The sequence below is a fragment of the Otolemur garnettii genome, unplaced genomic scaffold (genome assembly GCF_000181295.1).
Source record: "Otolemur garnettii isolate 467f Iridium unplaced genomic scaffold, OtoGar3 scaffold00006, whole genome shotgun sequence".
NCBI lineage: Eukaryota > Metazoa > Chordata > Mammalia > Primates > Galagidae > Otolemur > Otolemur garnettii.
The window spans coordinates 35,892,509-35,911,160 of record NW_003852401.1 but is presented as its reverse complement, the minus strand read 5'-3'; the positions used below and the strand labels follow the sequence as shown (position 1 = coordinate 35,911,160).

Genomic DNA, 18,652 nt, shown 5'->3' with positions numbered 1-18,652 from the left:
GTGACAGAAAAAGCAACAAATTACACATTATAACTTACTAAAGATATTTACAAAAAATACATGCCTCGTAAGACGTGTGTTCCCTTTTTTCCTTCTCTTTTTCCTACTCAGATTCTATGTTTCATTACTCTTTTTCATAGAACAAAGGGGTTCCATTGCTGTTGTTTCTTTTTATATTTTTACTAACAGAACAGTTTCTCATTCTCTGAGTTAAACGGTGCCTTAAACAAGGTATCCTAAAGGCTCCTTTTTTCTTCTCAAGATTCTCAAGCCTGTCGCTTTTAGTTTTTCCAAACACAATTTCTCAAATGTCTGAAACGGCAGTGGTCAGATTTCATGTGGGATATTCCAGAAAGGTGATATTCCCTGTACAGGACTCTGGAATCCTCAGAAGCGTTTGGGCCTCCCTTTGTTAGTTGCGAGAGAATGTGTTCTTTTTCAGGCTATCAGCTGAACATGGGAATCTGCTTCATCTGTTTTTTTCTGTTGTCAAACAAAATAAAATTGCAAACCAGCAGCCACATATACTCCTCTGGTTAATAAGATTGTAGGAACACAGACATCAACAGAGGACTGAAATGATTAGGTTTGTCTGAGATGTAATATCAGGAAATGAACCACGTACAGTATGTGATCTCATAAATGAAGATGATGTGAATCCATAAAGCAGGCGTTTACCTTTCATGCCAGAGCGGGTGAGAATCAGTCAGTGAGTTGTATTGTAAAAGCAACCCCCAGTTCTGTTGCTGGGGGTATCAGTTCTAGTTAGTGTTTTCAAAGCATGATCCATTAAAACACAGATACGGAAGGATATCATCAATAGATACGGAAGGAAAAAAAATCTATGGTCAAATGAATTTGGAAAAGGCAATAATATCTCCAGCTCTAAGCTCATGAATTCCTAGCACCATTACGTATCAAAACTTCTGAGTTCTACAACACAGATGTTTGGCTTTTCATAAACATTCTCCACGTTTATCTTCTTTTGACTTTAGAATCCATTTGTTAAATAAATAATTATTAAAATTCCAATTAACTAATATTCCTCAAATATTCTTTGAAAGTAGCCATAAAGATGATTATTTTGATTTTTAATGAATACGCTTGTCTTTAAAAGTATCTGTCCATTTAATTTTTTTTTTGTATAAACTCTGAGAATTAACTGGTTTTTTTTTTTTTGGTAGTATTCATGTAATGGACATGTATAATATATACACATACCTATGCTATGATATTATCAGAATCATGAAGATAATAAGTAACACTTTAAAGGATGCAGAATTTTATTATTTTATAAGATTTTACAGATCTAAGGGCAAGATTTTTTGTAATGGAATCATGCAGTTACATCAATCAACTCTTCAGAACATGTTACTCTAAGCTGGATTAAAATTTGACTTACAGTGTCATTGATACTGATAATTATGATATGACAGAAAAACAAGAAAAAGAAAAATGACAAGCAGAGAACTAAATAAAAGAATATTTACACGGAAAATTATAGTGGTCAGTCCATGAAAGATCGAATTACTTGAAAAGAATAAAAATATTTTAAACAATAAAGGACTATTTCCTCCACCCAGGAAGGAATCCACTTGAGGTTAGAACAAGCAAATATACCCTGTAGCGAAGCCAAACAAAAACGAGAAGTGTATTTCCAGCAAATATTTTTTGGGAAAGGCAATATGCCTTATAATCATTGATTGCCCTGGTGAATATCATAATGGAGATCAAAAAAAAAAAATCTAATGGGAGAAAGCAAATTTAACAACAGGTTAATCATTTGGTAAAGTCTTAGTAAAATAATATGTGGCAGTTTAATAAACGTCCTTAACTAATATTTTGTTATCTAGAACATTCTGTTTAACATTAATGCTATATTTTATCAGTGTCTCATCTATTACCTAACTCATAGAAGATAACAATTTGTTGGAGTAGGATGGGTACAGTGGCTCATGCTTGTAGTCCTGGTACTGTGGGAAGCTGATGAGGGAGGGTCACTTGAGCCCAGGAGTTCAAGACCAGCCTGAGCAAGAGCGAGCCCTCCTTTCTACAATAGATAGAAAAATTAGCCAGCCGTGGTGATATGTACTTGTTCTCCTAGCTGCTCAGGAGGCTGAAGCAGGAGGATCACTTCAGCCCATGATTTTGAGGTTGCAGTGAGCTACGATGATACCAGTGCACGCTAACCAGTATGACTTAGCAGGCCCACAAGATTTCATAGTAATAACTTGTACTAGGCATTTTACTAAGATCTCTTAATTTTCCTAACAGCCCTACAATGAATGGTTATCCCCATCTCCTAGGGGGCAAAGCCTAGGTTCAGAAGTTTGAGCGACCTACCCCAAGACATGAGTTATGATTGAAACCTGGTTTGGTCTCAGGTTACTGTGCAAGTCTTCCTCTTCACTACTATAGTTCCCAGAATTATTCAGTGAGCAATTCAGTGGTCTCCATCTCATACCCAAGGTTAAGAGGGCCATGGGAGCTTAGCAAAGAAAAATCTATAGGTCCTTACCACAGTAGAATTCTACACGTGAGAGCTGTAATCTTCATGAAGGACTTCAAAAGGCAGTGTCATATAGTAATTTGTAGTTTTGCTGAGCCACGAGTTGAATCATAAGTGTGGAGAGGCTGTTCTGTGGGAATGAGTCACTCACAATGTGAACCCAGCCAGCAGCAGCTCAGTGTGACTTGGCTGTTCTTTGTCATATGCAGTAATGCTCCAAAAAAAAAAAAAAAAGACACAGCAACAACTTTTGCCCTGAGTATAAATGCACCTGAAAGAAGGTCAGAAAAGGCAAAGCAGGCTGGTGAATATAGTTTGTATCGAAGTTTTTCGCTGGAAATTTTATGCTAAGAGGGGTTTGCATATTTAAGGAACTCAGAGATCCAATATCCATCCAGTAAGGGCCTCCAAAATGTTATTTTGCGTTTGAGCAAATTCAGTTTTGGGTGACTTGGCCAAGGTTACAGAACCTAGTAGGTATTTGTCCCATGGTTTATATTTCGTGTCCTATTTTTCTTTGCTTTTTGAGTAACTAGTAGCTTCGTGTGTCAGCCTCTGCCTTTAAGTATTTTATAGGCATTCTGTAATTTAGCCCTGCAAAATAAGTTCTATTATTAACCCCATTTAATAGATCAGGAGAGTGGTAATTAGGAAGCAGAGGTTCAGGATGCTAAATAGTTTGCACAAGGTCACACTCAGCTACTGCTGCTGGGTGGAGGTGGGATTATAACATAAGCTGTCTTGTTTCAGTGGCCTTCATTTTACTCTGTACTTCCTTCAAGCAGAAGAAAGTAAAAAAAAAGTTAGGATTTTTTTTTTTACAGTTTATTTAGTAATTTGCAGGGTTTTTTTCATAGTCAAATACCAAAATGGGAATGAGCACCAAGACAAAACAAAAGCAGAAGGATGTGTAGCTTGGTTCAGAATTGAAAGGGACTCTGATGGGGCTTTTTCTGATTTGGAGGTCCTCCGCCTTGGGCATCCTTTCACACAAGCAGGCCTAAAGAGCTGCGTGTTTGTGTCTGAGAGCTTCAGCAAATGTGGATGTTACCATTTGGTTTTCTACCTCAGGAGCATAGGAAACAGAATAGCTGTGACATTCCTGTCTAAAGCCATTTCCAGTGGCTAATGAGATGTTGAAAATCTTTCCAAAGTCACTTTTTCATTTCATCTGACAATTTGGCGTTCTGTGGATAGGGAAGGACCCACTTTGGTGGGACCTCAGTCCATCTTCCCCTTTGCACAAGCAACCATGGAAATATCAACACGTCTAAGATTTACCTGAATTTTATGACCACGGAGTCATGAAAACAAGACATTACCACATTGGCACATCTTGCAGTTTCCATGTGGTCTTTCCCTAGAATTCTGCCAGAGTTCCTGAGAGTAACTACTTAGGTCTCACAATGTTCTCTCTAATGCTTGCCACCAGCTTGCTAAGAATTCTGAATGCCAGCATTCATCATTAAACATTTCCACACAGTATACCCAGTGGTAATATAAAATGAAATAGAATTTTATTGTACATTTTGTTTATACAATTTGTTAACGCATACCTGTTTTGCTTTTTTGCACACAGTGTTCAAAGTAAACAGGGTGGTCAGTTGTAATTGACTTGTTTATTGTAATATTGGAAGTGACTTCTTTGCTTTTCATTATCATGTTTTTTTTCATTAATAAGGGTTTCATTTCGCGTCATTACTTGTAATTTTCCCTACTGTTTGACATTGGACAAATAGAAAAAAGGATCTAATTTATCTTCCGACTCTGACTAAAAAATATTCTTTCCACATACAGAACATTTTTTAAGAAAAAATTGAGAGGACTTTGTTTTCATTGGGGACATTTATATTGACAGTTTTGAAACTGTGTATATTTTGTAAAATGCTGTCATACTTTTGAATACCTTAAGGGAACCTCAGATGAAAGCTCTTACATAAATGCAGCTACGGTTGATAGATATTTGAATGCCATTTTCCAAAACAGCAAGGTTAATTAAACAACAAGGAATTAAACAACGAAGCTTAGGAGGCAGTAAAAGTGATTGAGAAATTCTGACCTGGACAGAAGCAACATGGTGATTGGTATACTTTTGAGGGCAATGTGGTTTCTCAGATGATGGAGAAGTTTCTTCACTTAGGAGTTATGGGTTCATCACAGAGACAGTTTTTACAGCTGTCACTGTAGAAGTTGATTTGAATTAAGAGTCAACATGAAGCATCCTTGTAAGACTGTTTCACGGTTGAAAGGCAGCGCCGTGTTGACTTTTATTATCCACAGGGGCTGTGTTCATACTGATGAAGAGGTGTTGTGCCTCTTCATCTGAACCTACCAACTAAATCTTACCTTCTCCCTGACACCTCATTTGACCTCAGTCCATATACTAAGCTGTACTTGCTCCATTCACATGTACATGTTTGCTCATGTATGTGTTTTGCCCTGTACTGTCAGGTGTGGTTTTAAAATAGTAAGGTCCAATCTCTCTGAACAATACCCTATCCTCCTAAAGGGATAGCATCCTACCTCCTTGATGCCCTTATGCATTGTAGATATGTTTATTATGTATTTACAGTCATACAGTTTGTGGCTAGAGGAGACCTTAGGTGATTTGGTTTAACTGCCTTATCTTATGGGCAGGGTAAATTAAGTTATAAAGAGATAAAGCAGTTTTCCTGAAGGTTTTGACTAGTGTTATGGGTAAATCTGAACTAGAAGGTAGATATTCTGATTTCCAACTTTGTTCAAATTCTGTTCTTCCTTCAGTAAATATTTATGGAGCACCTGTCAGGTGTCAGGCCCTCGGCTAGGCTCTGAGCATGTCTTGGCACTTAATACTGCCATGAGGGAGGAAGATACAGTGGAACCTCCATAGTTGACCTAATTTTCATAGACCGAGCATGTACCACGTGTACTTATTAGTACTCTAGGCCTACTTTCTTACAGTGACCACCTTCCTGTGTTGACCCATTTGTTACAGTCCCTTGGGTGGTTAGCTCAGGGAAATTCTACCGAACTAACAAATATTATACAAATACATGCACACTGCTAATGTAAGTGTTGTTTGTTGGTTAAGGATTGTGTAGTAAGTTGTCTTTGGCAACTTATCTATGCAGTTAAACCAGTTATTTGTTGTATGCTCACTCGGGTCCAAAAGGAATTAGAGCTGGTCAGCCACAACGCTTTCCATCATGATATAGTTAGAAGAAGGATCAGGTAAGTCCTAACTATTAACAGAAGGCAAAATGTAGAATTTCTATGATTCAGAGAACACAAAGATCACTTTTTTTTTTTTTTTTTTGAGACAGTTTCACTATGTTGCCCTGGGTAGAGTGCCATAGTGTCACAGCTCACAGCAACCTCCAACTCTTGGGCTTAAGCGATTCTCTTGCTTCAGCCTCCCAAGTAGCTGGGACTATAGGCACCCGCCACAACACCTGGCTATTTTTTGGTTGTACTTGTCATTGTTGTTTGGCAGGCCCGGGCTAGATTCGAACCTGCCAGCTCAGGTGTATGTGGCTGGCACCCTAGCTGCTTGAGCTACAGGGGCCGAGCCACACTTTATTTTTTTTTTAAGAGAGAGGAGAAAATGACAGGAAGGAAATTCCTTCAAGCGATGGCATATGATAGAGCCTCCGAACAAAAGCTCTCTAAGGAAGTTACCAAAAAGAAAAAGAAAACTTTGTAATAGAGATGTGGGCATGGGGAATCAAATTTAGGATTACAGGGGAATTAAATTTAGGATTTTATCAAGGATGATCATTGTCGTATCTCAGGACACACTAAGAGAACTTGTTCGTATTCAGTGAGCAGGGGCCAAAGGGAGGGGTTGAAGCAGGACAGGAGACAGCTGCTGAGGTTGGGCAGAGGAGGGGATGCCTGTCTGCTTGGAGGAAGCCCGGTTGGGCAGGCAGAGCAGACAGGTCCGGAATAGCCCCAGGGAATCCCAGAGTTTAACTGGGGTGACAGCTGCTGCTGAGCAGCCTAGAGTAGCGTTCGGGATTCCTGGGGGAGCCGTGATGTTCTGTTCTCAAAGGTTGAGCCCCACCTGGACTGTGGGTTCAGGAGGAGGATTTCAGGCAGATGAGGTCTGGTGGGATGGCAAGGCACATTCACTAGATAGGGACTCAGTACAGAACTCATTTCCAAAATCAGGGTTCAGAGTAGAGGTAGGGCTTCTCAGTCACAAGAGCTGATTGTCACTGTCAGAGCAGAACTAACCAGAAAGGTGATTGCTTCAGTCTCTGTGTGTTGAGCTTGTTGTAACCTTAGGTCAAGATCAGTCTGTTGACATGGGGCCCTTCCCACTTACAGGAGAGAAGGAAGGTAAAGAGTGGGTGCCAGACAGGGTCTGACATGGATTCAATTTGTTAAAATTCTATCTGCTTAATACTCTATGAAATGAATAATTTGGCCATGATGTCATCATGATAGCCATTCACTAACCTTGTTACAAAGTTCATATTTCTGCACAAACTCAGGACTATTACAATAATTATCAGCCATCTGTCTCTAGTTTCCAAGGTAATTAGTCATTTATGTTTGTAGATTTACATGCATATATAATTTGTGTGTATGTTACATTCTATGAAACATTTTATTGGCATTGTTAGTGGTGTATTCTAGCTTATTTGAGGGTTGACTAAAATTTTTATGTCAATACTGTTTGAAAAATTGTTTAAATCTCTTTATCTCTTTCCCTCTAAATATAGTATAATGAAGATAATAAAGATCTTTTCATTGTTAAAAAATTAAATAGAGTCCTCAATCTGAGAATGTAGGTAAGGCAGATATAAAATAAATACCTATTTTGCAGTTTGAGAATTTGTGTGGGAGTTACTTGTCCAAATTAAATTATCAATGTTAAATCTTCTTCTAGTGGTTTCGTACTCTGTCCTAAAAGTAAACTGTAGAAACTAGTGCTTACGAGTTGCTGATTCTGATTTAGTTTCTGCTGAGACATATAATACCCGTGAACTGAGTATTTTATATGTCTGATTATAGTAAACTATAAACATACAGGGATAATTATTTTGCCTTTTTTCCCTTAATAGAATTGTCTTAGGATTATCATAATGACCTAAAAACAGTGTTATGTGTAGCATGACATTCTCATTGTTCTGACAGCAGAGCTGACCATGCCACCTTCCTCTGTCTAATCAACTTTAAGTAGCTTCAGCATTTACTCCAGAGCAGTATTTTTCAACCTGTTTTATCTCACAGTACACTTGAACCTATAGTTAAACTTCCATGGCACACTTAAATTATGTTGTTTTGAAAAAAAGAATGAAAACAAGAATATACTTATTGTGCTTTGAACTTCTTTAAAAAATAATGATCTGGGTGGTGCCTGTGGCTCAGTGAGTAGGGTGTTAGCCCCATATACTGAGAGTGGTGAGTTCAAACCCAGCCCTGGCCAAATTGCAACAACAACAACAACAAAAAAAAGAAATTAGTTTTTTTAAAAAATATATAAATATTGATCTTTAAATTTTTTCACAGCACACCTAAGATCCTCTCACAGCACACCATTCTGCCACGGCACACGGGTTAAAAATTGCTGCTCTAGAGGGAAAGATGTGAGACTGTTTTCTCTAAGAAAAACAGAAAATATGAAGTGTTACTTTGTTATAAACTAGTTAGGAAACTATTGTATGAAGGAAGATGTCGCCTGAATTGTGTGCAACATAATGTGCAAAGCATTTGGAAAGTAATGGAAAAGGCATTAAAATTGCCACCTTTTTTTTTTATTTAAACAGGCTCATGCACAATTAGTTCGAGAAGTTGACGTGGAGAAGGTGTCTGCTTTTGAGAATCCATATGTAGATGCAATAAAGAGTTTATGGAATGATCCTGGAATCCAGGAATGCTACGATAGACGACGAGAGTATCAGTTATCTGACTCCACCAAATAGTGAGTATCTACCCACGAAACCCTCTGGAGCTTTCTCTGTGCTTTCGTGTGCAAGTCCTCTGCAGTTGCCATAAACGTCTGCAGTCTGTGCTGTGTATATAGTATCAAAGTAAGGAAGTATAGATGTTAGACTTGTGCCAACCTCGGAAGTCTAGAGAGATGATAAGGGACTGGTATCATGAATTAGGGAGGCTATTTCTTTGCTCTTTTCTGTTTGAAAAACAAACTGAAGAATCTGGGAATGTGATTTCACCAACCTGTCTCCTCCCTCAAATTGCAAACTAGTGATTCTCAAACACATGCACCATTGTGATTTGAAATCTTGTAATAATAATTTTTAATACAAATTCTGATCTTACTCATGTGCTAGAAAACACCTACACATATTAGAAACTGTAAACAAAAATGTTTGATTATAGCTTCCTAAAACGTCAGACTTCCTGTTCTCCAGCTTTCAGACCCACAACCTTGACTGCTTTCTGAGAGCCTCTATTATATATTAATGGATAGGTTTTCCTTTGCATGAAAATTGCGTCAGGAATCTAATTCTGCATGCATTCCAGAATTACTTTGTAACTGTCAGTCAAACTCATGTGTCCTGGGAAAGATTTGCATCCTAGGGAGATGTGTTAATTCTCTAGATTAAATCTCATCCAACAGAAAGTAAAGATTTGGCAATCATTGGATTAATGTAATCAACGTAGTCAGCAATCTAGATAATCAGGCGTCTGAATAATGGGGGTTGTTTTTGTAGTATTTAGCCAGATTTCTGTCTACGTTAATTATACTAATCCAGTATTTGCCTCGTGTTTTGGGTCTGGGCAACAGAAGAATGGGTGGAAAGTATTCAGCAGCCTCACTTTATGGTAAAGTGGCCCACTGCATGAGAGCAGGCCCTTGGGAGAAAACAGAGAGCCCGATAGGCTGATTGGCATCACTTAGTAGTGCGTGAAAGATCCAACAGCTATGCACTGTTTTTTCAATCAAGTTATGCTTTTACCTTGCTTTTGGGCATTGTGTAAGATACGACTCACATCAGCCACAGAGATGTTGCCTGGTCAGAGTATCTCCTGTATTTCTATGGTAAATTTGAAGTACACACTTCTGTAATGTGACATAGTTGGTAAATTTGAAGTACACACTTCTGTAATGTGACATAGTGTGCTCAAGAGCACCATGTCCATTGTACTTTAACTAACCTTAACCCCCGTGTGCCTCTGGAATGTGTGCTTTTCACGTTCCTTTTCTTCTTCCTTCTTTCACAACTGCATGTTGCTCTCTGGGCTCTTGTGCCTTCTTCCCTCACTGCTTCCACCCATTCTCTTGCCTCTGTCTTCCTCCCTTTGTTCCTTTCTCCTCCTGGGCTCCCACCATACAAGTTTCTGAGAGTACAGAGATGGAAAAGCTGCATTTAGCTCTTGTCTGTTCCAAGTTCTGCCCCCTCAACCTCTGACCAGCTGTCTTTCTTTTACTTCCTGCTCCCTCTGTCCTTCTGTTTCCTTTGACATTTCAGATCCCCCCTGCCTCCGGGTGGTGCTGCCGGGTGGTGCTGCTGTGTCTTAGCTGTCAGCCCCGCTCATGCTCACCATGTCGTCTCCTGTCTGCTTGTTACCCCTCCACCCTCACCTTGGAATCTCTTTGGCTCTTTTTTAATCCTTTCTACTTTTTTCTTTGCTACTAGGATGTCTTGCCCTGGCCTTTACCAACTGATCCTTCATTATGAAGTTACTTTTTTTTTTTTTTTTTTTTTTCTGAGACAGAGCCTCAAGCTATCCCCCTGGATAGAGTGCCATGGCACCATGCTCACAGCAACCTCTAACTCCTGGACTCAAGCGAGTCTCCTGCCTCAGCCCCCAAGTAGCTGGGACCACAGGCGCCCGCCACAATGCCTGGCCATTTTTTTTTTTTGGTTGCAGCCATCGTTGTTTGACGGGCCCGGGCTGGGGATTCGAATCCGTCACCTTAGGTGTATGTGGCTGGCGCCTTAGCCGCTTGAGCCACAGGCGCCGAGCCATGAAGTTACATTTTACTAATCAATTCTTCACCTGTCACCGTTTTCCTTCTAATCCCTATCTTTTCACTTTAACTCTTACCTCATCTCTTCCCTCCCTATCTGTTCTGTTCTTCTGACTCTTCTCACTATGAAGAGACCGGCCACTGGGAATCAGAGCACCTGTAGCTAATAATTGAAATATGTGGCTGCCCAGGTTAGATCTCCCAGTCACGGTTTGCCTCCTGCTCCTGTGATAGAGCCTCAGAAAGATTCCTCTCTGTACTGGGGACACCTGTATCTGCAGCTGTGGGTGCATTCTAAGACAAAACTTCATCACACCTTTGATGGCATTCCCTTCTTGTCTCGGTCTGTAGATTCTAGCCGCATTCCCAGCAGTTAGCACAAGAGCTGGATGCTGCCGGATCTTCCTGTCTTCTAGTCTGGACAGTTTCTCCAGCCCCTGTCAGTGCTGTGAACCTGGGGAAAGCGTCATCTCAGAATTCTGTCAGTACAGGCTGAATCCACCACAGAAACGTATCTGCTTTGTGGGCGCATCCCTTATGGTAGAGCCAGATCAAGACGGGCAATGGCACAGGCTGATCCAGACCCTTTGGGTAATCACTCTTTAATGATCTCTGCTTTCCCCTTGTGGGGATGAGGAGAAATTGATTTTCTAAATTATAAATATGTGGGTGTATGCGCATATATATATATGTGTGTGTGTGTGTGTGTATATACACACACACCCCTAATTCTTTTTGAACCGTATTTTAGGCTGAAGTAATAAAGTGAATTATAGCAACGTGTCCTTATATACTTTGCCATCTCAGTACGTGTCTCTTAAAAAAAAAATAGGACATTTTCCTACATAGGAAATAATACAGTAGTATCCCTAACATTCATAATCCATTCTTTTTTATCACTTTATAAGCAGCTCATACTCAGATTTCCCACATTCTTCCAAAACGTCCTTTAGAGGTGGTTAATTCTAGGACTACACATTGCATCTGTTTGTCATGTCCCTTGAGGCTCTCCTAATCTAGCAGAGACCCATTTTGCATTTCACTGACATCTTCAAGAGATTGGCCTAGATTTGCCTGATTGCTTCTTATACTATGATTTCACTTGTTCCAGTAGCTCGTGGATTTACTGTAAACTAGAAATTACATTTAAACTCTATGTTAGGTTCAAGTTAAATGTCATACCTAGACCACGTCAGAGGTGATGTTATATACTGGCTTGCCCGTAGTCATCGAGAAGTTAAGATACGCAACAGTATTAGGGTCGTGGCACCCCCCATTATAAAAGTTGTATTTTTCTTCTTGCCATGTTCCTTTGTCACTGAGTCCAGTTCCCCTTTGATTCTTCACCTAATACATTTATTCTAATTAATTATTCTTACCTGATTTAATAATCCCATTAGGATTAGATTTGTAAAAAAATGATTTGCTACTTTTATTCACAGGTCTTCATTGGCATTCTTCTGTAAAGTAGATTTTCTCTTCAGTGGTGCTGTTTGGTTTCTGATTGGAAAAGTGTATGTTTCAATCTTTTGTTTAAAATCTGCAATTTATTCCATGGACTAAATGCATGGTGATTGTATAATTTATCATTCAAACCAGGATGTGCTGAAACGGAAGGCTTTGGTAATAATAATTTCAGTGATGTAGCAGGCTCAACCTGGGAATCTCCAGGACAAGCAGAGACATTTGGTCCCTATAGCTAAGTGAAACCTAGGGAGGTTTGTTTGCTGGCTTATTTCCTCCTTTTCCCTAGAATACTCTGTTTACTTTAAGGGAAATAGAACCATTTTGTTCCTGCCTGTATGTAAGGAGTTGTATATAGGGACCGGAGTTAACTGGCCCATGTTTCTGATCTCTTCCAGGAATGTCTTAGTACTCTAGATGAGTGCCGAGCAGCCTGGCTGCCTCGCCTCCCTCCCACTGTGTCAGGAGGCCTGAGTGCGAGAGTCACCTTAGCCTTCCCTACCTTAGTCAAGGCACTTTACTTTTTCTTTAGCCATCTCACCTCAGAGGTGAGACCTGTGGCCTAGTGGAGTCATTCATTTACTACCATATTCCACACATTTCTCCAGTACAGTTAGAGCAGATGCTCTGTGAGCTGCAGAGACAGCGCTGGCAAAGATGCAGGTCCTGTGTACTGAACATCACTAATTCTCAGTGCAAGCCAGTTACCAGGCATACTGAGAACAGAGGCCAAGCACAAACATCTTCTTTTCCATCTGATGATCCCCAATTCATCATTTAAGGTTCAACTCACAAGTCACCCTCCCTGAAAACCTTGCCTGGCACCAATGGCAGTAAGCCACTATGTCAGGCGCCCTCAAACTATAGCCTGCAGCAGCCCACCTAGGACTTTTATCTATAGCAGCCCACTATAGGCCAGTGGACTATAGCAGCCCACTATAGGCCACATGCAGCCCACCTAGGACTTTTATCCAGCCCGCCGGGTGTTTTTGCTACCGCTGCCTGTCCTGCTTAGCAGCCAACTCATCCTGGGGCCTGTAGTCCAGCCCTCCAACAGTCTGAGGGACAGTGAACTGGCCCCCTGTTTAAAAAATTGGAGGACCCCTGCACTGTCATCTACCTTAATACTTCATACATATCTGTCATATCTGTTATCACATTCATTGAAGTATCTCTCTCTTCCACCCTCAGTCCCTAACAGTGTAGATAGATAATTTAGACAGCTCACATAGATAATTTAGACAGCTCACAAATGTCTGTTTGACCTTCACAAGTGATGTTTTAAATAACATAATAGATGGATAATTTTCACTATTTTAATGACTGTGGTAAAGGCACTATTTCTTTTTGATACCATCTCATAGATGAACTATGACATTTCAGAGCTGAAGACATTCAAATCTTTTTTCCTGCTTCTGTTGAAGGCCTGAGATGTGAAAAGCTCTACTCCGAAAAACAATAATATAGCTGCGATTCACTGAATTTTTAGTGTGTTAGATTCTGTGCTTTGTCGTTTACATGCATTATTTCATTCAGTCTTCAAAGCCACCCACAGTAGTAGATATGTCTTAGTATTCCCATCTAACAGCGGAGGAAAGTAGGTCTCAGGTTGAGTAAGGTTACATAATGAGTAAGTGACAGAAGTAGGAGTTGAACGCAAACTTGTTTATTTCAGAGCCTGTGTTTTTAACCACTGTAAAATACAACCTCACAGAGGATGAATGGATGGATGGAAGCTAGATAGATGATTGATAGTTGTTAAACAGATACATAGATGATAGATGAATTGATAGGTAAATACTTGTTTTATAAGTCACCATAAAAGGTACAAATTTTATGTTTTCTACAGGTAGTTTCACATTTATAAGGTCAGGAGGGAAAAATTACATAGAAATTACTAGAAGACAAACCCAGTAGATTTTTTTGTTACCTTGAGGGAAACATAGCTATGTTTAGCTGGGCATCAGTTTTCCCTGCTAACCCAAAAGATGTTCTAAGTCATAGATAATCTAGAAAGGCTATTTTTGTTTGTTTGTTTGTTTTTTGCAGTTTTTGGCCGGGACTGGGTTAGAACCCGCCACCTGGCATATGGGGCTGGCGCCTTACTCCTTTGACCCACAGGCACCACCCAAGGCTGTTTATTTTAATCCACCTGCCCTCTCTCCGCCCCACCACACACTCCACCAAATCACTGGAACCAATAAGAAGGACATGATAAAATGATTTGAATGTCCTTTTTTCTACTTTGATTAGCCAACTTAACTATCATAATAAGCAATCAGATGGCTCAAAGGACAGGCAGCAATGATAGATGCAAGGAGATGGTAATTACATACCAAGTAATGAATAAGCAGTGTGGAATAAGTTTCCAATTGGCTTTAATTTGGTGAATTCTTCCAACTCTATTTAATGAAAGATTAAAAAAGCATTCTAAGATCTTGGAGAGTTATATAGATTCCTTTATCAACTTCTCCATTATTGATAAAAAAGCTCGAGAGCTCTGAATATGTTTAGATAAAGAGCACAATAAACAGATGGCTGTAGGTTTATTTTCTTTCCCCCAGAGTTCACCACCTGCTTTAATATACTGAGACATCAGGTCAAATGAGTTTACTGTGTACGATACCAAAAGCTCCCCGATGTTAGCGCAGAACACAAAATCTCAGTCATGTTGGCATATAGTGGGAAAAGTCCTCATGCTGCAGGCTTTGGCTAAAGACTGCTCTATCTGCATTCATCCTAAGAGACCAAATAATTTCTAATTTGGACTTTACTGAAGTCTCCTCCAGAGAGTTTGGTAGATCAGACATCTTCTTGAAATTTTCACATGATCCAAAGTCCATAATGCCAAAGTGCTTCAATAACTTGGCTTTTGGGCATAAGTCAGTAGTAGAGGTTTCTTATAAGCTCATGCTCAGATTTTTAAACACATCTGATTATGACCCTGCACCCATATATTATGTACCATGTTGAATTTAAAATGCAAAAGGTAAATCAGAAACTCAAGGAAAAAAAGGCACAGAGGTAGAGCAGTAAGATCTTCCTGATCTAGGGCCAAATCTTTGAGGAAGTACCTTGCTAAAAGTTGCTGACTGATAAATCAAACATTTTAATCTCACAGTGTATTGGTTTGGCTCTTGTAGCCATCCCGACCTTCCTCTTTATCTGATGATTTTAAAATAAGTTTAAACCTGCTCCAGGCTTTTGAAGACAGATAAGGCCATCGTATCATGAGAATATTAGGTCATAGTCCAGCTGTCTAAGTAAGCTTCACTTTCCTCAGACATGGCATGTGATATGTAATCTTTAAATTCTCCTCCTAAATTCTGAAACCTTTTGATTCTACTACGGAAGACTACCTTTATCTGAGAAATCATTATCCCATGAAGTCAAGTGGAAACCTGAATCCCCCAAATTTACCTCGAAATGGAATGGACAGAGAAATTGTTCTTGACATGTTTAAAAATGCTATCTTGGCTCGGCGCCTATAGCTCAACCAGCTAAGGCGCCAGCCACGTACACCTAAGGTGGCGGGTTCAAATCCCCAGCCTGGACCCGCCAAACAACGACGGCTGCAACCAAAAAATAGCCGGGTGTTGTGGCGGGCGCCTGTAGTCCCAGCTACTTGGGAGGCGGAGGCAGGAGACTCACTTGAGCCCAGGAGTTGGAGGTTGCTGTGAGCTGTAATGCCACGGCACTCTACCCAGGGGGACAGCTTGAGGCTCTGTCTCAAAAAAAAAAAAAAAAAATGCTATCTTTATCTCAGAGGAAGGCATGGATCTTGTTTCCTCCTTCTTTAAGAATGATAGTAACAGCATAGGGTTTCATTTTGTTCATATTTACTTGTTATGTATTTAGCCACATCTCCTAATAACCTTTTGCAGGAGTAAAACAAATTAAAAAAAAAAATCCCAAGAAACAAAACCAAAGAAAAATCGTGTCATCCACAGTGAACTCTGAAGATTCTAAGATGTGATCTTTATCATTCCCTTTTCCAGAATGCTTTTAGGGGTAAAATATAAGGCTTAGATGTGCTAACTGCATTCTAACCTTCAACTGAGAGAAGGAGCAGGGAAAGGGACTGGGGTTGGGGTTGGCCTGTCTGCCAGTCATTCCCTCTGCCTTAAGAGCAAAATGGGTTTGGAAGGAAGGCTCATTCTGTCCATTTTCAGCTTGCTCACGTTTTAACACTTGGCCTCTTTCAGGACTTTAGCCTCTTTACTGGTCTTTCCAGCCACTTTATTCAGGATGGTGTTGTGACCAGCTAAAGCTGGGGGTGCTATTAGGGATTGGCAAATTTGGCCTACTGCCTGTTTTTACAAATAAAGTTTTATTGGAACACATTCGTGTTCATCCATTTACATATTGTTTATACCTGCCTTGCACCCAATGAGAAAGCAAACGTGCCTTGCACTTAATAGACACACTGTAAATTTTGAACCCCACTTAGAGAAGAAGAATGACTGTTGAAAGGCAAGCAGAACTGTGCTTCCACCAGTTAGATAGAACCTAGCTAGCTTAAGACTGCCATCTCTCAACTCCGAGATAAGTTTCAGAGTCCTGAGAGAGTGGGTGGCCTGTGTTCTTTCATCAGTCCTCTGCAGATATTACTTTGTACAATAAAACTTTTGGTAGGAAGCAAGCAGCAGAGAGCTCTAGGTTGTATTCCCCAGCAGTACCTCTAAGAGACACGCAAAGAGTATCTGGCATTAAAGAAGAAGGTCTAAGTGACCAAAAATGTTCATTGCAGCAATCTGTCCCCCGAGTGCAAGGGTTATATCTCCTGTGTCTTGGCTTTTGCCTCATCGTAATACCTGGTAATACTGTTTTGCTGCAGGTTAAGGAGAATGGAATAGGACTTAAGGGTCAGTTGAAGCAAAGGTAGGACAGATAGGCTTTCTTAAGGGCCCTGACTAGAAGACATCCCACATCCTGAGTGTGTGAGCTGAGGGACTTTGCCATCTGTAGGTAACGTGACTATGCTTCCTTTTTAACTCCGTGCATACCAAGTCAGCCACCTTAGGTCACTGCCGACTCTGATGTTCTTATTCATGAATTGAATTTTGGTCAATAATTAGTTCATGTTAAGTAAAGTTGGCATGAACAGCTTCTCAGACCTGATCATCCTTGTCAAAATCAAGGTTCGGATGCTATCGAACCAATATCCAAGTAAAGATGACATGACCACATCAGAACTTAAATCAAAAGCCTTTTTTGCTCATGGGTAACTCTTGACCGCAATCTCTGGAACTGCTCTTATGATGTACGTCATATCCGCATTGTCATATGGTCATAGCACATTTGGCTTCATTGCTAGAATACAAGCTCCTGAGGACAGGATTTGCGTCTTTTTCTTTGTGGTTCACTCTCACTGCTAGGCGTAGTACCTAGCTCATTGTAGGCATTCTGTCAAGGTTGTTGAATGAATAATAAGAGAACAGGAACTTTTGTGACTTTCCTAACTTCTGATCTCTCTTCTCTCTTCTTTCTGCCTATTCAAGTCCCATTCTGTACGCAGTGTAACTCATCCCCCACCTCTTTTGTACGCTATTCTCTAGTGACTACAGTTCATAATCATCTCTTCCTTCTTATTACATTCATAGTTAGCAGCTCACAATTTGGCACTTAATTGTTTCTTAATTGATTCATCTGTGCTCGCTTTGCTTCCCAGGTAGCCTGACGTCCCTAAGGGTAGAGAATATATTTTAACGTATTTTATGCCAGCTTCCTATGCCAACCCCCTTCTGTCCTACACACTGCATTAGAATTCAACATATAAGATTCCAAATAAATAGGTGTCGATTAACTGAATCAGACACTACTAGCACATTTCAAGGCAGGTAGACTGGAATAAAAAGTAGCCTTCGGGTATTAATATTTTAGAGTTGTATCAGAATTAGTGAATAGCTTTGAAAGTAGTCATATATAAAAGACAAATAAATCCAAATAGGCAAATTGAAAAAGGCCTCTTTCTTTCCTCTCCTTTCTCTGCCCTGTTTCTTTCTGTCTGCTCCTCTGTTTTGGCTTTGGTTTTAATTACAAGGTTAACTTACTTGTTTGAGCATCTATTGCTGGGAGCCCAGTCCTGTCCCTGACTCTGGCGTCTGTCTGACAGAGACTTCGTTGTCTGACCCCTTCCCATTTGGCATTAGACATTTGGAATAACTTTCCACATATAACATTTCTAAAAGCCTGACACTACTTACCAAATGCAGTGATAGAATCTTGCTAGGAGGTATTTAAATTAGTTTTTAAAATCTAATTTTCTGAATTGGGTTAGGTTTTGGCCTCCCTGGAACAGTTTTTATTTATGGATTATAACCTACCTGCTACTACCAAGTGATCCTTGTTTTAAACAAATTTGGTATTGGAAAAAAATCAGTTCTTATGAACACAATACCTATAGTAAGCGTTGGGCCTCCTTGAATTCGAATCATGGAGTGCCAGGTATTGAAGAGAAAAAACTTGATTTGCCCTCTACAAAATGAGCTCTTTAGGCGATGGAAGTTTTTGTGCCATGAGGAATCTGTGTGGTAACCAGCCTAACCAGATGACCAGCAGGGCTCATATCAGCAGTAGGATCTGCAAGATGAAGATGGCACCAAAACTTTGACTTGACATAGGACAGTGGTTTTGCACAACTGTTATTTCTCCAGTTTTTTAAAGTCACTTTACAGTTTTTTCACGTTTTTCCTTTAGATCTTTGTGGTCACAGAGCCACAAAGATCTAAATGTAGATTTATAGTGGTTAC

At 40.0% G+C, this 18,652-nt stretch overlaps 1 protein-coding gene across 1 annotated transcript in view; it reads left to right on the top strand.

Moving 5' to 3' along the window:
• GNAQ (G protein subunit alpha q) overlaps positions 1–18,652 on the top strand; it is a 301,731-nt gene that overhangs the window by 201,553 nt on the left and 81,526 nt on the right. The window contains exon 3 of the mRNA XM_003782966.3: positions 8,266–8,420. Coding sequence (XP_003783014.1) covers positions 8,266–8,420 — 155 coding nt within the window. The remainder of the gene's footprint in view (positions 1–8,265; positions 8,421–18,652) is intronic.